Source organism: Melospiza melodia, chromosome 3 (genome assembly GCF_035770615.1).
Source record: "Melospiza melodia melodia isolate bMelMel2 chromosome 3, bMelMel2.pri, whole genome shotgun sequence".
Taxonomy (NCBI): Eukaryota; Metazoa; Chordata; class Aves; order Passeriformes; family Passerellidae; genus Melospiza; species Melospiza melodia.
The window spans coordinates 12,109,858-12,132,593 of record NC_086196.1 but is presented as its reverse complement, the minus strand read 5'-3'; the positions used below and the strand labels follow the sequence as shown (position 1 = coordinate 12,132,593).

At 38.9% G+C, this 22,736-nt stretch overlaps 1 protein-coding gene across 1 annotated transcript in view; it reads left to right on the top strand.

Moving 5' to 3' along the window:
* The window catches only part of MBOAT2 (membrane bound O-acyltransferase domain containing 2), a 92,847-nt gene that overhangs the window by 43,224 nt on the left and 26,887 nt on the right, over positions 1-22,736 (top strand). Inside the window, exons 4-5 of the mRNA XM_063150811.1 lie at positions 14,068-14,163; positions 18,076-18,131. Of these exons, the coding sequence (XP_063006881.1) occupies positions 14,068-14,163; positions 18,076-18,131 (152 nt within the window). The remainder of the gene's footprint in view (positions 1-14,067; positions 14,164-18,075; positions 18,132-22,736) is intronic.

Below are 22,736 nucleotides of genomic sequence, written 5' to 3'. Positions count from 1 at the left end.
TTTGATGGTTAGAGGAAAGGGTGCAGCCAGAAAGAGATGTACGATGTGAGTTAACTTCTGACTTTGTGGTTCATCATCATGAGGGTTTGGGCTTTATGACAATGGGACATTCTTTGATGACTCTAGTCTGTTATGGAGGGGTGGGATCCACCAGTGTGGAAGAGGTGAGGGAGTGTTTGACAGCAGGCTGACCAATTTGGTGAGGCTGGTTTTTAAGTGAAGGGTCCAAAGTGGCAATGCTCACATCATCACATCCAGCTGGGGAACAGGAGGAACTGGAGCTCCTTGTGCAGCCACGAAGTTACTATATCATAGAAATAACTGAAACATGGTGGGCCGAGTTGTGTGTCTGGAGATCTGCCATGGATGGCTGTAGGCTGTTTTATAAAGATAGGTAGGGAAGAAGAGGAGGAGGAGTTGTGCTCCATGTTCAGGAGATCCTTGAATGTATAATAGCCATCTGTGGTGATCATGGAGGCCCTTTTGAATGCTTCTGGGTCAAGTTCAGAGTAGTTGTCTCCAAGGGGAGTCTTACAGTAGATATCTGCCATTGACCTCCAAACCAAGATGATAGGGCCAGTGAAGCAAAATTTGGGTCACTTAAGCAAACTTCAGGTCAACAGAACTTGGTTCTTATGGGTAAATTCAACTACCTAGACATTTGCTGGAAGAACCATACAGAAATTGATGTTTCATCCATCAAGTTTCTGGAATGCACTGGGCAGTGCTTCCTTGTACAAATGTTAGATGTGCCAACCAGGAGTGAGGCACTGCTCAAAAATGGACAAGATCTGTTTTGTAATAGCTGAATTAGTGATTGCCTTGGTGGCAGTGATCACAATATTGGGGTGTTTGGGATCTGGCTGAGCGTGCTGAAGGCAGTACCGAGACAAAAACTTGGGAGTTTAGAAGAGCACACTTGAGCTCACTCAGAGCTCAGCTGGGAGGCATCCATGGAGGATAAATGAGCTAGTGAGTGCTGGGAGTTTTTCAGGGATGTTTTCCTGGAAGCAAAAAAGCAGCTGACACCCTTCAAAGGTGAGGGGAGTAAGCAGAACAAAAGGTCCCCTTGGCTTAACTGTGAGCTTCTGAGTGTGTTCAAAACCAAAAGGGAACTGTAGCAGAGATGGAAAAGTGGTTGCACACCTGTTGAAAAACACAAGGACATTGCCAGTGTGTGCAGAGATGCAGTTAGGAGAGCACAGTATCTCTTTCCACTGCAGATTATCCCAAGTCAGATGAAGCGTGTGGTTGGGAAAAGCCAGCATGGACTCCCCAAGAACAGTGGTGCTTGACAAACCTGCTCGACTTCTGTGCCAAAACAGCCTACTTGGTTGATGGGGAGTGAAGGGTGGATGTTGTCTACCTGGATTTCTCCAAGGCTTTCAATACCATTGCCTGTGGCCTTTTCCTAGAGAAACTGATGTGCGGTGGCCTAGACAAGTGATTTGTGCAGTGGGTGGGGAAGTGGCTGAGAAACTGCGCTGTCAGCCAGGTAGTGGTAGAGCCTCCTCTTCAAACTGGCATCCTGTCCCAAATTGGTTCGCCCAGGGCTTGATATTGGGCCCAGTGCACTTTAATATCTTCAAATGTCATCAGCAAGATGGGATGAAACCAAGTAGAGAAGTAGGCACTTTGGAAGAGACTATCTTCCTGTAGAAAGACCTGGATAGGATGGAAGAGTGAGCTGACAAGAACCTTGTGAAGTTCCACAAGGGCAGGTGTAAGGTCCTGGGAGAGCAGAGTCCAGGAGTGCAGCACAGGCTGGGATCTCCCTGTCTGGGAAAGGGGCCTGGGGGCCCTGAGGGACAACAGCTCAAGGGTGAACATTGTGCTGCTGCAGCAAAGGAAACCGACAGGATGCTGCTCAGGGACATCAGAGCAGAGAGAAATAAATCATTGTCCCACTCTGTTCAGTGATTGTCAGCCCTCATCTGGCACACTGTGTTCAGTTTTGGTCCCTGCTCTGCAGAAAAGGATGTGGACAGGCTGGAGAGGATCCAGAGAGGGGCACAGAAAAGGTAAAAGGACCAGGCAGCCTGCCATATGAGGAAGGCTGAGAGAACTGGGTTTGTTCAGTCTTGAGAAAAGAAAGTTCAGGGGAGATCTTGCCGTTGTATTCCAACATTTAAAGTGTGGATATAAAGAAAATGGAGACCTCATATGATTCCTTTTGGAAAAAAAGGGAAAAAATTACTTGTAATGGGTACAAGTTACTCCTGGGAAGATTCCAATTAGATATAAGAAGAGAATTTTTCAGTGAGAGCAATCAAGCATTAGAATAATCTCTCCAGTGTAGTGATGGATTCCCTAGTATTGGACACTTTCGAGAGTCACCTGGACAGGGTACTGGGCTATTTGTCTAGACTGTGCTTTTTCCAGGAAAGGTTGGATCAGATAGTTCTTGTCCATTCTAATCTGATATTCTGTGATCTTGTAATTCAGTTAATTGTAATCTATAGTACACTTGCTCATGGAATGCTCTTGTGCACCAGGTGTTTCTGTATGTGTTCTATAGATGGGGCAGTCAGAGGGATTGAAATAGCTCTGCAGATTTAGCAGCTAAATATCAAGGTTCTGTGGATCTATACAATGGGAATTTGAATGCCTAGAGAACAGCTGTATAAAGAGCAACACTGCATTTGTGGATCTTGGTTTAAACCACCTGTTTGTAACGATATGATGAGTCTGTGATAGATTTCCCAGGCTGTTGGAGTCCACTTATCTTCCTTGATTCTGCCTGTCTGCTGGCTGTTCAGTGGTGTTGTGGTGAATTGTCTAATGTGCAGTGGGACCTTTGCCACTGTAATCTTAGTAAACTTCTTCTATATCTGTGTAGTGTGTATCTCTTGCTATGAACAAAAAGGTGTAAGCTGTTTCTTGTAAATGCTTTTCTAATTGTTGCTCTGAGTTTAACAAACTTTGAATTAATAATATTTGACTTTTAATAAATACTAAGTTTTTCACTGCATAATGGCTCCAATAATGATGAAAAAACTTGAGCATATTTCCTAATTCTGAATAGTGCTAGTTATGAAAAGTGCAACTCAAGATGAACTCCCTTCTTTGTCTCTTTTTTTGTAGTTCAGGTTTAAGATTCATACATCTCTCTTTAGAATTCTCTTGTGACATTTGTGTTACCTGTAGATAAAAGAACTCAAGTAATAAAAATTTTCACAAAGGAAGCTTTGAGCTGGCAAAACGATTGCAGATGCCTTCTTTATGTGTGACTTGCTGTCTCTAGACGGTCCTGCTAGCAGCAGAAAATTTTGTTCTTTTGCAGCACTATTGATAAATCAGTGCTGCAAAAGATTTGAGAGTGAGAAGTTCATTTGTTTGGACGCCCTGTTTGTAATGAGGAAAGAAAGGTCTTACCCTGCATAAAGAATGGCTCATTGTGTTTGGTCATATCCCTACTTGTACAAAACAGAAGAAACCAGTAGTATAAGAAATTTCCAGATAGTGAATATGAAAAGTGTTAGAATGCTGGGAGAAAGAAATTATTGAAGTAAGGTTGATGATAATTTATTTTCTTCAGAGAATCTTAAATGGCTTTTCTCTATTATGTAAATTCAGTGAACTGAAAGTTGAGATCTATAGTGAGTTCTTACAGTAGGAAATATAAGGGAGACAATAACTCAGGGAGATAATGGAACACCTTGATGAAGAGTGATAGACAAATGGCAGTAATATGAGTATACCTATAGGTGAATAATTCATTGATTCATTGTTTTAATCACATATCTCAAAGGATAACTGATGAACAGCCTGAAGTTCCTTATTAGCATTGACATCAAGACTGCATTTTTACAGAAATGTAGCCTCTTGTGCTAGCATATATTGTGATTAAATCTACCCAGAAGTATATATTAGTTGACTTCATGCAACTTACTGTGAAGGTCATATGATTAATTTGTCTGGAATAACCTGAGCTATTCTAATTTTTAAAATTTCAGTTATTTTTAATAAATTGTGAGATAATTTGATTGCACTGGGCATTTAAAGGGAAATTTTTGAGGTGTATTGGAAAATCACGAACATGAGTGGTTTATATGTCTCCACTGAAGAGCAGAGAGGTGACAAACCAGAGTGCAAGCAGTTCAGTGGCTGTGGTAGGTCAAAAGTGCCACCAAATTCAAATATGCATGAAAATAGGACCAAGACAGTATTCCAATAAATCAAAAATTTTAAAAGGTATGGGTTATATAAATACAAATATGTGTGATATGTACATACATATCAGGCAACATAGTTGCTTTCTAATTTAAAGATCATAAATACATCTTTGTGTAATATTGTTTGCCTCTGGTTGAAGTAGGTCATAAGTGATTGAGCCATGACTTGGATTGTCATTGAGTAGGTGTTTAATTTGCTGTGGGGTTTTAGGTGTGTGGTGTTTGTTTGTTTGTTGGGGTTTTGTTTTTGTTTTGCATTACTAATTGGAAGCATGAAAAGTGTTTCAAAAATAAATGCAAGGCTTTTTCATAATGGGTTTCTTGTGTATCATTGTTTTTTGTGGAGTATCTCAAATTTGTCCCCGGAAATAGTCATTAGTTTCTCATATGAGAGAGAAAAATCTACACAAAAATAGAAGTTGCCATCATCTATTCCTGTGTTTGGCTTCATCATTGAGCAAAGAAAATGGAGCTACACACAGGTTTTCTCCTGACTGAGAGCAGGAAACAGCTGATTTAGGTCTCTGCGTGTGTTTCTGCAGGACCATATGACAAATACTGTGACAGTGGTGACGTTGATGCATCATGTGAATGTTATATACATCGGCATGCATTGATTAAAGGATGCAGAAGATAGGACATTGCAGCAGTGCTTTAACTTAGCTGGGGGATGGGGATTGGACAGAAATGAAACAAATCATCTGAAGGGATAGGTCTTTCCAGGTTAGAGGAATGTTAAACGTTGGAGAAAAGCAGGTGTTTCATTTATGCTATGTTTTAAGCAAATTGTATTTTTCAGAAATTGTTTCAGAAGTGTTTTATTGCATCCATTATGCTGTTTGAGATGTGTGTCTGATTGCAAGATGGTGTAAATAGCTCAGCAAGGTATAGGGCTGCACTGTTGGTGCAGGTCTGACCAGCTGTGTGGCTTGCACTTGATTCAGTACCCTGCTGAAAACAAAGAAGTGTTTGATTTCTTTCTATAGTCAAAGCAAGAAATAGGGTGGGAAATATAAATACCATCATCCCCTCTGATAAAATACTTCTGTAGGGCATTTTGTTTTGAGCAATGGTTTAAAAGAAAATGTAGCTGTGTTAGGTTGTTAGCACAAACTCCTGGCTTTCCTTTGGTCTTGGAGTCATTAAAATACTTGGTTTTGTAACTAAATCTGATTCCTGTGGCCCTTTGTTTTGCATGCTGCTTGCAGGGAGCTGGGTTGTTTATTAATCTGCTGGCTGCCCTGTGTACTGATTCTGGCTGCACAGCCACCTTCTCAGCAAATCATATCCCGTATGTTCCCCAGCTGCTGCCATCCTTAACACATGCAGAAAATGTCTCCTGGCTGGCTGAGCACAAATTCCAGCTGGCATCACATCACCTCGTGGCTGAGCAAACCTGGCCTCTCTCTGCTGGCAGTGTTGCAGCCGCACCGGTTCTCTGCCTCGGTTTTTGTGTCTCAAGGCAAAGATGTGGGGCTGCAGCAGAGATTGGAGGGCTGAGGCAGCTGGGAATGTGCTCCCTCCCCAGAGAACATGGGCAAGAGCATGGGGCACAAGGGGGTGTGTAGCTGGAGCAGGGTGGTGAGTGGGTGAGTGGAAATAACAGCTCCCTCTTATCTTCATCCCAGATGATACTTGCCAAGTGCCGAGTTAACAGCAGTGATGGGTTTAATGATTGACCTTGCTATTGTTTTGTCATCAGAAAACTTGTTCTGTTAAACTTCCTGTGAGTTCTTGTGTAAGGCTAGCTGGTCCAGTGGAATAGAATTATTACAAAGTACTTTGTACTTAGCAGTTCTAGTTTACTGTTTCTAAACCATTGTGACTATTAAACATGTTCTTTAAAATAGCGCTTGCAGTAGTCCCATTGTTGTCAGTGTTCTGTAATGACATTTTTATTTCCTTAAAAATACTCTCAGAAGTTGTGTTGCTGCCACACACCTAATATCTGATTGTTTTCTGACTTTGTGGTCTGTGGGTTTCTGCTGGTTTGCAAAATTAATGATAGTTAATTTTGCAAACCAGTTCTGGTGTTTGCAGAAAAGTTACTTATGTATCACATAGAATAAAGAGTAAGCATAAAATTACTTGCATGCTGTGATGCTGAAGCATCCTAAAGCTAGGCAAATATTGTGTAGAAAAATGAGTGAACAGATGAAAATTCACAGCACCAGCATGTCAGCTATTTGTTTTCTGAGTTATGAGTGCTCATTTGTGTCAGAAGATCTCAAGATTCTACTTCCTTCATCAGGGTTTTGTAAAGGCAGATTCCAGCATCATGGTGTTCTGCCTTTACAGATTTTGTGTTGTGAAGCTGTTAGGATTTGTGTTTTTAAGTGCTCTATACTATTGTCAACGTTTTGAAATGCAAAGGTCAGACTTGGTGCTCTTATCTGCATTGTTTACTGTTATACTTTCAAGTGATTGCAGAAATAGGGGTTGATGTGACCCAATATGGGTCATATCAAGTTCTCTCCAGTGAGGGAGAACTTAGGTGACCCCTCATGTCTTATCTCAATTTAACATTAAAATTTGGACATATCAACTTCAGCTCTCAGCTTTGAGTTTTCTAGGGGAGCAAATATTTTTTATTCCCACTTTCTTAGTTCTGTGTTCCTTTTGGAGTCTTACAGGAAGAATGAATCATGCAATATGTGTCTTCCATTCCAGGGAAGATATGAAAGCACTCTCCCTCCTGCCTGTCTTCTGTTTTAGATGATGTTTCTCTCATTTATTAGAGTTTGAAGCTGGTCTCCTTGTCCTTGAGATGTTCCAGAATTGAAAGGAGCAGGGGGAAAGCAAGAGAATGTAACATTAGGGAGCATGTGGAAGAGATGAAGTGTTCTTGCATGTGTTTTTGACAAGAATATCTGTGTTGCATTTGTCATGTATTAATGTTGCATTTGGAATATGGCCTGTAGCTATAACTGGAATGATCATTTAATTTAGCTTGGTAAAGATTTACTTTACCAAACCATTATGTTGCCATTATGTAGCAAAACATCAAAATACATTAGTCAAGTGATAATGTCAGCAGCGGATCTGCATAAACAAACAGTCAAGCCACCACAAATGGTTCTGGGACACTTGAGCCAGCGAATCCTCGTGTACCCAGCCTTGTGTGTCTGTGTGCAGGGCACCGAGGGGCCTGGCTGGTGTTTTCCCTGTGGCTGAGTGTCCTGGTTTAGGGCAGATTTGGGAGAAGACCTCCAAAGGGGGCCCCTCCATAAAGCAAACCCACACGGCTCCTCCCCCCAACCGGTTCGGGAAGGATTTCTCGGAGAGAAGTGAAAGGAACCTGTTTATGAACAGGCACAGCACCCCCAGCATGCCAAATGAACAATACTGCAAGGCACCACTCTTTCACCCTCTGAAAAAAGATGACAAATTCAGAAGGTCTCTCTTGGGAGTGGTTGCTCTGTTATCAGTCCCTCTGGCGCTGGGGCAGCTGCTGCAGCCACAGGGTGCAAACTCTCGGTGTTCCCAGGTCCCAGTCTGGAGCAGGTTCAAGTGGTTCCAAGAAAGGGAAAGGAAAAACAGTCCGGGAAAAAAAATCGGACTGCTTAGCTAAATTACCTAGTGAGCAGGAGCAAAGCAGAAGCAAGAGCAAGGTGAAAAAGCCAAGCCAAAAGCAAAAGCAGCACTATGTACGGCCCTGTCTGGCAGTACATAGTACTATGTCATGCCAGCCGTGGGGGAGTGGCTGATAACAAAACCAAAACAAAACTTCGCTCTTCACAGCCAGTCTCGAAGGCACAGAACATAATACGTAAACAGCATAAACAGAACACACAAATGGGGATACAAACATCCTAATGTCACCCTAGGACCCTGAGCAAATCCCGCCGTGGGCCCTGGGGCTGCAGGCTGGGCGCTGCCGGGACAGGCAGGCCAGGCCAGGCCGGGCTGCTGGGAGCCAGTGCAGCCCTCCTGCTGTGGGTTGGGCCAGGCTGCTTTGGAGCTAAGCATTGGAGAACTCTGTCCACTTGTTAAATATGCTTTAAAATGGCTGTCAGACCCAAAAATCTTCATCTGAGGGTTGGAAATGGGTGGAATGTGATAGTCAATTTGCTTATTACCAAAGCATGATGGTATGAATGCTTCATTCTCTGGAAATGGGCTCATAGACAGCCTGGTTTTGTCTTTTTGTTTGCTGTTTATTTAAATGCATTTTGGATCTCCGCTTGAAGTAATCAGGAGGGACAGATTAGTGTGTGAATCAGAAGCTTCTGAGTGGGCAGGAGGATTATTATTGCTTGTATTTTAGAGGCACACACACTCTGAGGCTGTTATTGTTTACATCATAAACCTGCTCTGTTTCCTAAGAAGTAGCAATTATGTATGTCAATAACACATACATAAGAAAATTATAAATAGGCAACTCTTTTTGGTATAAAAAAAGCAGATTGAGCAGAGTAGCTTACCTTGAGGCTCTCAGATAATCAAAACTAAGTTAATTCTAATCAGTATTTCTGTTGGCTTGTGCTGGATGATTGCAGAATTAGATGTTTAGCTTTGACACTTTGGACTTTTTTTTGATGTACATTTTTCCTTATGAAGTTTTATAAGCAAATATTGTATGTTCTAACTGCACAGAATTGAGTTTCTCTGTGTGAACAGTGCAAACGGATTATAATCATCAGAATTAAAAAATAATATAGCTGGATTTTAATAAGAATTTAGTTCTGACCCTAGAGGCAAGAATTTAACTTTTTTTAGGGGTTTTTTTCTATATTTGGCGTAATCTGTGGAAAAACAAACAAGCAAACCTATGCAGCAGCTTTCAGCACAGGACTTGGGAAAACTCAGAGGCTATTCTGTCACCTTTTCTAAAAATCAGTGCAGTATAATGTTATGTGGTGTCTAGGTCTGCCTTTTAAAATGGAATAAGTACACATTTAAAGGGAATAAAAGTACTTTTTCCTAACATAGTGGAATAAGTAGGTCTTGACTGGACATGAAGCCTTTATTTGAAGGCTAAATCTGTAGTATGTGCCAACTAGCTGGTAAAAAAGCACCCTGTGTTGATTGGTTTATTTAACTTTCTTCCAGCAAAATAGCATATTGTGCTGTTGTCCTTCTACTGCATGAGAAGAGCCTAAAATAACAGAAGCTGTTATGACATCTCTCAAAGCCTGCCTTTGTCAAGGTCACAGTTCTATTTTTGCTGCATTTTGTGCACACAGAGATAGGTACAGTAGGAATGTACATTTTATAACTAAGATGCTGAGTGTAAAATGAAAATGCAACTCCCACACTTTGTTATACAAAAACATCACATATATTGGCTGATTGTTAGCCTGGATCTCTGTGCTGCTCAGCTTACTCATCAGCAGAGACAAAGTTCTAGAATTAACCTGTGGATGTTCTTTCTTGACAAGCAACCCAAAATTTCTGAGGAACACAGGTAAAAGATGGAGGTTCTCCCTTTAAACCACATATGTAATCTTTATATTCTTAAATATGTGGAAGCTTTATATAAGTGGGCTCTGCTGGCTCATTCAGTTCTACCAAATTTGTGTATGATTGTGCTAAAGATGTTGAGATTAACAGCTCTTTCTCAAGTGTATTTGGAGCAACAGAATGTGGCAAAGATGAGGGTGTGCTTTGGAGCCAGAAGTTGATAGAGGTGTACTATGCTGAGTGTTATTAAACATGTGGATAATGTGCTTGAATCTGGGTCTATGCTGATGGTTTTAGTGTGGGAGAACACTGGGAAGCAACTTCTGTGCTTGTTCTGCTCATCTGCATTCCTTTGTTTGAGCTCCTGCTGTGGGGAGGACAGAGTTTTGGATCCTGGGCTAGATGGAGACTTTGAGCCTTTATGTCTTCCTGTCACACAGGATGTGCTGGGCAGGATGGCTGCTGTATGTCCTGCTTTTGACTGGGACAATGCTGTTTTCTTCCTAGTGGCTGGTTCATTTCTGTGCTTAGGATTTGGTATGAGAATGGTGTTGATAACACACTGACGTTTTGGTTGTGGCTAGGTAATGCTTGCTGTAAGTCAGATCCAGGTCAGTTTCCCATGCTCTGCCAGTGAGGAAGTGCACAAGAAGCCGTGAGGAAGCATGGCCAGGACAGCTGACCTGAGCTGGCCAAAGGGATATTCCGTACCATAGAGTAACATGGTCACTGTATAAACTGGGGGGAGTTACCTGGAAGGGAACTGATCTGCTCCTCAGTAAGCAGGTGATGAGCAATTGTAGTGTGCATCTCTTTTCTCTTGGGTTCTATTGTTTGTTCTTCCTCTCCTTGTAACGTCAATTATTATCAGTATTAGTATATTTATTATCATGATATTTAGTTGCACTTAATTAATTGTCTTATCTCAACCCATGAGGTTCACCTTTTCTTTCTACTCCTCCCTTTCCCCGTGGGTGGTGGGTGTATGGTGGGAGCAGTGAGGGAGTGGCTGCCAGCTGGAGTTAAACCATGATGCTGTGTCATGTGGAATGAAATTTTAAGGTGACACTGGATAAAAATGCTTTGCCTGTAGGAAAAAAAATCAGCTGTTCAAACAAAATCCAACCTCTTTGCACTGAAGTGAGCAATGATGTTGTGGTGTTGGCTGTGCTAAACTTGTGAGGACAGTAAATAAGAGGGGTACAGGGAGGAGATTGAAGTGTTCTGCATTAGCAGAAATGATGTTTCAGGAGTCATTCTATGTAATCTTAACCATAGAAAATATGTATCAAATTCCATCAGGATGTTTGGAGACTGGAAGAAAGTTCGTGTAATGGGAAGGCACCAAACCCTGTATATCTGTATATGTGTGTGTACATATAGGTAGAATGATGTATTTTGGTTTTATATGTATACATGCAGGTAAAAATTCCTTATATGTATGTTGCTTAATGTTAGTTGTCAAAACATGAGTAGACAAAAAATAGTGAATAGGACAATGTATTTTATTTGCTAGTAAGAGATTAATTTGCCTTTTTAAAAAATAGAAATAAGTGGATGTTCTCATTATGAACACCTTCTGTAAAGAAGTACATGGAGGGGCTGCTTACTTAGAATTTTCTATATATTGTAATATTTATGTGTATAGTTAAGGTACTTCATTTATAATATGCTAGAATATACTTCTAAAAACATTGAGTAGTTTACTTGATATGTTTCTTTTTAAAAGAAAGATAAAATTTTATGAGTAAAACATATTGCATACTGTTTTTAGTGTTCTGAGATGTTAAAAATTGTAAGGAATTGAAATATTATATTAAATACCTGTACAAGAAAAGCCTTTCTATATAATAGGCTATCCAGATTGTTGGCTTAATTTCTTTCTTTTTTTTTAAACTTCTAATTAGGAGTTAAACATATCGCTGTGTTCTGGTTTGTGGTACATGCTACAGTGTCTCCCAGATGTGTCTGAATTTGCTGCATCTGTTGATAGATAAATTAAGGTTGTATTGACAAAGATCCTGGGAATTAGATGTATTTTAAATGAATGGTTTTGGGTCTTTCTGTTTCACAATACAGGTATTATGTTCATTGCAGGTCAGTTTGTCTGAAAGTTACTTGTAATAATAACCATGTTGTGACTTGCTTGTAGCTGTTCATCTTCAGTGTGAAATACTTTCATCTTTCTGGTCACTCGAACATTATACAGTGAGAAGAAAGTATAGAGTAACATTGACTTTTAAGACCAATTGCTTTTCTGCTGGTGGAGAAAGTTGGGTAAATTGCATTTGTGTGAAGCTCATAATTAGCTTTATAGTTGGGTAAAACTTGATGTGCTTGAGTTCTGCAAAACTTCACTCAGTTTTCTGATCTAAGGGTTGTTGAATGAATTATTGAAGAGAGTAAGAAACGTGTAAGAATATTCTAGAAAGTTCTCAAAACATTTTCAGATCTTATCTGATTTTTTTAAACTAAAGATGGATTTACATGAGAGTTAGGATGATCAGCAAGTTGCGCTACAAACCTGCAGAAGAAATAACAGGAATGATGCAAGCTGTCATAAATCTTAAGTTCCTTAGGGGAGAACGTATTGCTGCACTTTGCCTGGTGAAATGACATTTCTCATGAACAAGGGATGTGGTGTGGCATGACTAATGTGCAGAGATGCAGGTGGAAGTTGAAAAACATAGTATGGATTGCAAGCTCCTGTGTTTTACTCATCAATTAAAAATTATCAGTCTTCCAGTCTGTGTGTAACTTGGAACTGTGGCTGACGTAACTGGAAGATAGTTAAGATTCATAGTTGTGTTTGGTGAGTGTAACAGCAGCAAATTTCACTGCTCTGTCAGAAGACAGCTTTTGTTTTAGACTGAAATTTGGAATCAAATCAAGAAGTTTAAGGTGTTTCATTTTTCTTTCTTCCATTTCTGTACTTTAACTTCAGTGTGGGTATTAACTGAATGTTGTGAGAAACCCCTACCATGTTGGTTATGATGACTATTGTTTATTTCATATAATTGTGGATTACTTTGAATTTCATTTTAAAGGACATCTAGTCCACCCTGCAAGGAACATCTTCAACTAGATCAGGTTGTTCAGAGCCCTATTCAACCTGACCTTGAATGTTCCCAGGGGTGAGGCATCTGTCACCTCTCTGGGCAACCTGTGCCAGTGTATTGTTACTATAAGCACTTTTGTACCAGTTAGCCTCCCAGTATAATACTGTTTCTGGATTGTGGATGTTAATGAAAACATAAAATAAACTATTGCTAAAACAGACCCTCTAATTTTTTTTCACCAAAATACATGTAATTTAATGGTATATAAGGTAATCTGCAATTTTAAAGTTGGATGCTTTAAAATATTCAATGGTTTATATATAGCATGTTTTTCAGTTAAAGGTTAAACTGCAAGTGTCAGATTGAAGAATAGTTTCTAAGACCTTAGATTTTCTTAATAAATTCTTGCAAAATATTTATTTGGAAAAGAAAGTCATGTTCCAAAGTAGCCTTGCAGTGTCCCTCACTAGTTCACCTAAATCCAGTCCTGGCTGTGATTTTCAGTTTGTTGAATGAATATTTTCATTCTAACTGGATTTTAGATGCATTATGCAGTCTGCTGCAGGATTGCACATCAGTCTTGTGCATGAAGTAAAGACTGTGGAGTTCATACATTGAAGTCCTAAAGGATTAGTTAAATTCCTGCTGGCATTCACTGTCCTTTTGGACTTCAAAGAACACCTGGCAGATTTTGTGAGGTGTATTGGCAGATCAGTTCTCACTAGTGTGTTGTTGAGAAAACGGTGTGTAAAACTAATTTAGTCATACATAGAACACTTTCACAGCTCATCTATTTATAACATTGTAACACTTTTACAGTTCCTATAAGTGTTTTTTTACAGTTCCTTTGCTCAGGATCAGCTTAATAGAAGACAAAAGGTGTCCTGTTCCTTTTCCACTCAACTGTGTTTTAATATGTGTATTTGAAAATTACTTGACTTTTCCAGGTCCTTGGAAAACAGCAGCAATATGATTTGTGGTAATGAATTTTGAATGCATAGCAGTATACATGCAATGGAAATTATTTGATGTATCATTTTCCAAACTTCTATGCTCATAGAGACAAAAATTAGCCCCGAAGTAGAAAACAAAAAAACAACTTTAACAGATTAATTTTCTCTTTATAGGACTTGCAGTTTTTACAGTGGTGCTTACAATTCTAAATTCTAGGCTTTATTGGTGTAAATATTTTGGCTACTGACAATAGAATTTCTATGGTTGAACTGCACACTTTCAAATAAAAAAGTATGTGTTTGTGTAGAATAAACATTGCAAAAAACCCTCAGGCAGAATAAAGTATAATTACAGATTCCTATTATGTAATATTTTGTAGAAATAATTGGAGATTAAATTCTATTGAAATGGTACTTTATTCAGTGGAGAAATGCTTATGATTTTTAATTGAATTTTTTTCCCCATTTTCTTTCCAGGTATTGCTTTGTTTTCGCTTTAGGATACCTCACTGTGTGCCAAATTACTAGGGTCTATATCTTTGATTATGGACAGTATTCTGCTGATTTTTCTGGGTAAGGAGAAAAATAATCTTCCTATCTTTTCCTCCTAAGTGATACTGTATCTGTTGTTGTTGGGGATTTTTTACTTGTTGCTCTCCCCTCTTCCCTCCCCCCCACAATTAATTGTGTCAGCCTTTAAAACTTTGGGAGAAAGCTGAGCATGTATGTGCGTATTGGCACACATGCAAATATATAAGTAACTATGCTTTAATCATACAAATTGAGAATTTTGTGAACAATTGTTCTTCTTAGAACCACCAGTGTGTTATCTATTGCCTCTTGTTCCTGGCTGAATGGCATAAAGGATTTGGTGGCTATGGGAATTTTTTCTCTTTGATTTTTGCATTAAAGTGTCTGCTACCATCCTTGACAGCATGATGAGCCTTGAATTGTGTCTGGTGTACTTACTTGCCTGGCACAGTCTGATACCACTTCTTGAGGAAAATCAGAACGTTTTATGGAATTTAGCTTTTAGCTTCTTTCTTTTTTTCATTTTATGTTATATGTTCCAGAAGGAGAAAGCTAAGGAGACAGGCACCTGGATGTTGAGGTAGTCACAGAGAAACAGAAGGTTTTGTCTGTTTGCCCTCATATTATATTGTGAACTTATACCTATATTTGACTTGAACTGTATAGGAGCAAAACAGAATTAAATGGGCAAAATAAAAACAAACCGTATTGGTAATTCTTCTTTCTGCTGTAGACACAAAGAAGTGAAGGACAGCATTTCTTACAAACAAGTTTGCTGCTGTGATAGTGCTTTTGTTGATTTAAAGGAGAGTGTATATTCTAGAGGGGAAAAAAAAAGTGACGAGGAGTACTTGCTAGTCTGCTTAAAATAATGCATTAAGTGCTTTCCAGGGTTACTGTGAATGGCAGTGGTCTTTGTAGTTTAGCATAACCTGTGATGGAATTGTACTTGTTAGCCTTGTTACTTTTCAGTCTTTATTGGTAACAGACATGTAATCCAGAAAATTAACTTGTAGGCTGAAGCCAAAAGCTCTTATGGTTGAGTTCATCTTTTCTGTCATCTTTATCTTCTTACCTTCTACAACATCTTTCTACATTTGTCTTACATCCAAGTGTCTGCCTTCAAGCCAGATACCCAAGTTCCAGTTGTAGTCAGCAGAGATGTGATTGATGTGGACAGTAGAGGCTGGAGGGCATTGCAGCTGACCCAGCACAAAGTGTCTACCTGAGTGTGAACTGGGTCACTTGTCAGATGTCCCTGACTCTGGACCACATCTCCACTGGCTGTAATGAGAGCTTGCAGCACAGTCATATGCATAAAGACACTAGATTTACTGATGTTGAACATAATTTCACCATTACTGATGAAACTGTAGTCCAGATGCGGTCCCTTCCAGCTCACTGTAGGCCAAAGTGTACACCCCTGGCAGTGATCAAAGTTCTGAGCTGACTGTGAAAACAGTGCAATTACACTTTGTTGTTCTCATTCTCAAAACATTTAGTAGAGATTGAGCACACCATTGTTCAGATGGGACTGGACTGCTTTCAGATGTGGCTCTGATGGTTTGGTGGTAGCTCAAAGATTTCTGTTAGGTCTAAACACATCCAGAGATTCCCACTTCCTATCCCCAGAGAAGTTCAAGGCCAGGTTGGATGGAGCAACCTGATCTAATTGAAGGTGTCTGCTCAGGGCAGGGATGATGGAGGTAGATGATTTTCAAGGTCCCTTCCAACCCAAAGCATTTCATGATTTATGAGCTCTGTGCTCTGGACAGAACTGTTCTGAAGCCTGGATCAAGCTCTCTGATTGTGTGTTTGAGATGGCAGATTTCAACCACCCTTTCATGCACCAGTTTGGGAGCTTGATGAATGCATATCACATTAAATCTCAGGCATACACTGCATGTGCTCCCTTGACATGAGGCAGAGATTACTTCCAAAACAGGCAGAGAAAGAAAACTTTCTCTGGTTCTGGGAGTAGAGAGTAAGCTCAAAAAAACCCCTGAAGTTGCCTGACTAGCTGCTGAGCTCCAGTATGAGCAAGTTCTTCTTTCTAAAGATGTTGGCATGGATTTGTATAGTGGTTAGCCCCAAAAGAGCTTTAATGTGTGTTTACCTAGATATTTCTCCTAGCATGCAGTGCTTGTCTGAGGTGCCCAAGCTGAGAAAATCTGCTCAAAATTTGAAGGAAGCTCTCAATGCACTGGCAGTGGAGAAAGCTGGGGACAGCTCATGCTGGAGATGCAATTGCTTGTGCAGAGCTGTGTGGTCCTGGCTGCAGTACTAACAGATCCCAGCTGCCTCCTTTGCCTTTCTGCCAGCACCTAAAAGGGATTGTTAAAATCCTGCTTCACAGCCTCACTGTGCCAGGAAGGACTCTTCCTCTTTTAGTCTCTAGATTTTTGCTCCTCAGCCAAATATTTGATGGTACTGGAATAGCCACTTCAGGAGAAGAAAAAAAATAGAATCCCAGGGTCTGCTGTGATAACAATGACAGATTTATCAGCTGGAATTAATGTAAGGGCTGACTGAGCTCCTCCTGGACTCCATCCTTCCACCAGGCAGGACCCATGCTGTCACATGTCTGCTTACAGAAGGAAAACCCATTATGCTTAGAGTTGGTTGGGGATTTCTGCCAGCACCAGGCAGGCCTACAGATTAAATGCTAGAAAAAGGTATGAGGGATTTATCAGACTATTTGTTCCTGTTTAGTCTTCTTCCTTTATGATCCTCGTGTGTCACTTTAGTCTTGGTATCAGGATTTTGGGACACTGGTATAATTTTTTTTCCCCTGAGTGCATGTTGAGGACTGGAAATAATTGTGTGCTTTGAAACCATTTTAACCATTACCTAAAAAGAAAATCAATTTGATGGACTGAACCATATGGCAAAATACTGCCTTGTTAATGAAGGAGAACTTGATGGCTTTTGGATTTGTGTTTCTGTGCCAACTTAATATGTTACAAAGATGCCAAGTACACTCAAGTCATGAACAAAACTAAGTGCCCATTGTACAACATTATTTTTTTATTGTGAGGGTTTTTTTGTTTGCTCTTGGTTTTTTTTTTTGTGATTGTTGTTGGTTTTGTTGTTTGGGTTTCTTTTTCTCCAGCTCAGATACTTCTAGGTAAATTCAACCCCTGATGTGTTTTTTGAGATCTGATTTAAAAATTAAATTTCTAAATTGTAGTTGTTTACTTTATCAATTCCCCATTGCTTCCCTACCCCAGGGAGGAGGTTCATAATTTTGAAATTCACATCAGGCAAAAATTCTTAGATGCTATGAAAATGGTATAATTTCTCAGTACAAAACTGACTTGGATAGCCATGGCAGAATATTTCTTGGACAGTTTAAGATTCACTCAAGTGTACCAAATTCAGAACAAAGTGAACTCTGTTTGAGTCAGCATAATTATGCTGGGTTTTTGTTTTGCCAGGTATGTTTACTTGGAGCAAATAATAATTCTCGATGGAAAAATCAAAGATAGGATTAGGTGTTAGTAGAAACATGGAAGTGGTCTGCATAGCTAAACAACTTACTTTAATATTCAACTTTGTTATAATTTTCTTGTCCTTTGCTTACTGCTGCTGTATCTTGCAATTAATATAATTGCTCTGTCGTTTCTTCTTTACTCTTCTCCCTGAAAAAAAAAAAATAAACTATGTTAGTAAAAAATACATGTGAAACACTTCAGCTGTATTTGTAGAACCTAATGCAGCAATAAAAGACAGGTGTTATCAAATACTGCATTTAAGGCTTAAATTCTTCTCTTTGCATTGAAAACTCTGGAATGGCTTGAGTGAAAAAACAAAACACTTTGTTCTTGCATTGAAGATGTTCCAACTTAGAGTCGTTAACCTAGAGTCCTAATATAAAATTCCCCTGGTATTTATAAGTGAAAGAAAATCCTGAATTTGTATCTAAATTGTTCTTTCTTCCCTTTTTTGTGACAGTCCAATGATGATTATTACACAGAAGATCACTAGTTTGGCATTTGAGATTCATGATGGTAAGATTTCTTTACTGTGTTTAATTTTCCATACAAAATAAATTTTACCGACGTTCATCATGAGTCAGTGAATTACTTTAGATCAGTTTTATGTTTCAAGGCAAAATAAATTTCTGTGTCTCAGTTGTTTCATTGATGCTTATTAATGAAAGTACTGGGAAATGTTGTTCCAACTCTACAGAAGCTCTAAAAATGCTGACACTGTGCAGAAGATGTGACTTATCAGACCCTTCTTATGTGACACTTCTGAAGTCAATGTCTAAAGAGCAATGGTATTCTTTTGGGCTGGGGTATTGACTGTGAGAGTTAACTAAAGAACTTCCAGATTCAGAGACCTCTGTCGCTGACAGATGGATAGAAAAAGGACATGTAATTGCAGTTGTTGAGCACCTTTTGTTTTAAAATGCTAATTCTTGAGCACTTCCCTACTTTGTGCTGTATATGCTGATTTTTATAAAACCTTTGTGTGTTTCATTTTGTTTAGTATCATAATTACACTCACAGCTAACAGATTGTGGTGAACAGGGAGATTATCGAATTGTGTTTATGTCTGTTCTCCTGTCAGATGTATCCAAAATGATAAGTGGGCCCTGTCACAATGAATCCTAATGTTGGCTTTCATGGGTAGAATAGCTAGGTTTTTCGTTACCTCAAAATTTAAAGGAGTAATTTTCATTTTAAAGTTTGAAAATGTCATCTCATAAATCTGTCCAATTAGCTTGAATAACTTGGAACTACAGATGTCAGTTGAAGATTTGGGAGTGTAACTCCAGACACCTGGATAAAGACACCTGCTGTTCTGATATTGCTTATTAACACTGTGCATGAAGTTTAATGTGTTGCTGTCTCATATGTATCCTGGCTTTAGCGCTCTTGGTGTTTAATGTTTTTTCCATTGTTAAGTGGCACTGTCTAGAGAAACTTGTGGGCAAAAATTTTCAGGAGTATGAAAAGTTGGGAAAAGACCTTCTAAAAATATTTTTGTATGAATGAATATAAATAATACTGGGCTTATCTAGTTGGTCAAAGACATTGATGTTTACCTTCCAGAGAAAATATATTCAGAAGTAGTAATTTTGCAATCCATAATCAACTAAAGTACAGAGTACACGGGTTAGTGGAAACAGGTTATTATAAGGAAGTAATAATTCTGGTATCAGGCATGAATGCTTCCTCTGACTATTATTTTGCTAGGAGAAAGAGCTATTCTGAATTTGCTGACATCATGCACAAATAGTGGAGTGGTGGTATGGAACAAGCATGTGAGTGTTCCTGGCAATCTTGAGACAAATGTTTCATTTAGTCAGCTCTATTCTTAACTTTCATCATGAAAGTTAGCTAGACTAGATTTTTTCCTACTTAAAGTAATTCGGATAATTTGTATTTTCTTCTGGATTTCTTTATACACTGAGTTTTTAGTGTAAGTCTTGATGTTTTGTTCCTCATTGACCTCTAAATTCTTTGTCAGCCCTTGAATAGTAACTAACAGTATATTGGAAAAATTTCTCTGGTTGTATCAGCAGTTTAGCAGATTTCTTGAGTTGGATGGTCACAGTTGCAGTTGTGAACATGACTTTGAAAAGTTGATGTGGCCAGTGTGAGCTCAGAAGCAGCTGATAGTCTGGTGTCATGAGATAAGCAAAGATGTGCAGGGGAGACTGAGATTGCATTAAAGCAAAATTTTTTTAATCTTAGACAACCTAAAAGGGATCCTTCATGAAAAATTAATGAAAACAAGCCCTGCTGTCAGTGGGCTTTTGTTCACTCTACAAAGGTACATGCTTCCACTGGAAATTACTTAGAGATATAGGGACAGGAGAGGAGATAATGTTGCAAAAAGTTGTAAGTGATTCATGGCCTCTCTGAGCCTGTAGTCAGATCAGCTTGGCTATATTAAACAACAATTTATTTTCTTCCCTCATTTTTTACCAGTACATCCAAGGAGTGTAATGAAAATTAACAGCTGGAAAAAAAATGTTGCTGTGTTGGAAGTTCCTGGTAAACTTCGCGATTCCAGTGGTAGCTAGGTTGGTTTTTGGTAAAGGCCAGTCTTCTGGACTTGATCTTTCCATGGCAGCCAGTTTGTTGTCTTCAGCTGGTTTCATTTGAAAGTCCTGGAGTGAACTGAGTGTAGCCACAAAGGCCACTCACTCTTGCTGCATATTCCAGTGTCTGTCTAGCTAAGTGAATATGCTTGATTCCAAGCTGAAAACCAATATGGAGTCCCATACACAAATAACAGCTACCCCTGTAACTGTTAGACCCTTGTGCTCTTACCATGAGGGATTTTTTTAGCAGGGAAATTAAATGCAAGTTGCATACAATTTGGACTTGATGATCCTTGGGGGTCCCTTCCAATTCAGCCTATTCTGTGGTACTGTACTTGCTTGCTGTATAATACAAACATTCCAGAAGTTTGCATGGATCACAAACTTACACCTGAAGAGATTTGGAGTATGCCTTTCAGGTATTCTGATCTACATTTTGAACTTCAGTCTTTGGTAGCTCTTACCTTGCAGTTCCTTGTTACTGAAATGAGCAATGCCAAAAATGAGTAGTCAGTGTGTTAAAATTTGCTTTGTATTTTTTTGCTGATTATCCCTGGCATCTCACATGTGTATTCTAAAGGGAGAAATGTTTTTATGTAATTTGGAAACTGCTGATGTCCATATCAATTCTTTATGTGAAGATTTAGATTTATTTAAGCAACACATCAGGCAAATAACAGTTAAGGGAGAAAAAGGAATTTTATTTTTATTAGAACAAAAAATTTGCAGCTGTTTAACAAAAAGCATTGCTTTCTAATATTTCTGTTAATTATATCAGTGAAACTGCCGTGGTGTGGTTCTGTTTTGGGGATTTTATTTGGTAACTTGTTACTTTCTTATTATGGTTAGGATTTCCTTTTAATGCTCTGTCTCCATCTACCTCTTGATTTTTATTTATGTTTTTAATGTCCTCTCTGTTATGATAGTGACAGCATGGTGATTATTGTTTCAGTATCAGTTACCAAATTATTTTTTTAATCAAAATGTCCTTAGTGGTTAAAGGAATTATATTGTATTTTTCTTCTTCTAAGTTTTCAAGTACAGTTTTGTGCCTCTGTTTTGCTTGTATGGCTCTCTGGATATGAAGACTTGTACATTTTCTTGCTTTTTTTGTAGGTTTTTTCCAATTTTACTCAGTGGGCATTCTACCTATTTGCCTTTGTTGCTGCCAGTGTGGTAATAACAGCTAAAACTCTTATTGGCTGTCTTGGATCTTAAAATGTTTTAATAACAACAGCATTTGGGCTCAGTTGGTGATTCAATTCAGGACTACAAAAATTTACTGTAATTGCAACAGAACCTCTGGTAGGATCTATGGTTATTATTAATGTATAATTCTGTGTCTAGGCATTTTTAGTTACTGATTAGCCAGATTTCCATACAAATATAAAAGTGGATAAGTTTAACCACAAAGATGGGGTGATAATATTTGTAAACACTGGTGTAGTGAGAGCTCAGAAGCAGTCATAATATCCCATAATAAAGTCTGTGTGGCAGGATAGTGGTGTGTGCCTAAGAGTGTTGGGTTTGTTACCATTAGGATATGGGCTCTTGAGAAGGAATGTAAAGACAGAACTTCCTCATGATGTAGGCCACTTGGGAAAGTTTTTTTTACTGATGATTTACATAATTCTTTTACCAAGGAAGGAACATAGGAGTCTTTCTTCTTTACAGATGCGAAAATGGAGTTGCAGTTGCTGAGTGACCGAATTGTTTCACCTCTGTAACAGATGTTCAATAAAACCCATTTTCTCTAATCTCTGCTGTGTGATTTGGTAGTAAGAAGGAGCTGCAGTTGTTGTGGTAGTCTCTTCCTTTAGGACAGAAGAAAGCAATTCTTAAAATCCTCAAAGGAATGCTACAAAACCTCATGAGTTCCCTAGCAGCAGTGTGCTACTGAAGTGGGAGTTGTCCCTCTCCAGTGTGTAGTAGGTAGGAAACAGCTATGGTTTATCAGGTCTCTGTTCCCTTGGGCCTGGGAAGTAGTGAATGTGTATTTATTAATTCATCTCATATTGAATAAACAGCAATGTAAGAGCACCTCTTCCATATTTATTTTCTATGATGAAAAAAATCTTAATGGTAGCTTCCTGAAAGCTTTCAAGAGTATGACAGAGGTCATCATGTTCTTGCATGCTGTGCTAAGATGATAAATGGGCCTTGAAGACACTGAGAAGGCATTTAAAAAAAAGCCCCAACAAACAGGGAAAGCCACTAACCTGACCTCAAAGAATCTGCTGGCTGGAGGGAAACCTTCGTGAGGTAGGGAAATGAAAAATTAATGGAGGCCTACTTGGATGCAGTATGTTTTAGACAGCAAATGCATTGCTCATAAGGTAATTTGGGCTTTAAATTACTTCATATTTATATATGTAACAATTACACACATAACTAAAATCTGTTTTAAACCTGTTTCCTCCTACCTCTCCAAAACCACAGATCATATTCCATTGATTAGATTCTTCTATTTCAGGTTTGAGGGTCTTTCCTCCTTTTTCGTCACACGTTTGTAATATGAAATATTTCATTTGACTAATTACCTTTATTTAATGACTAA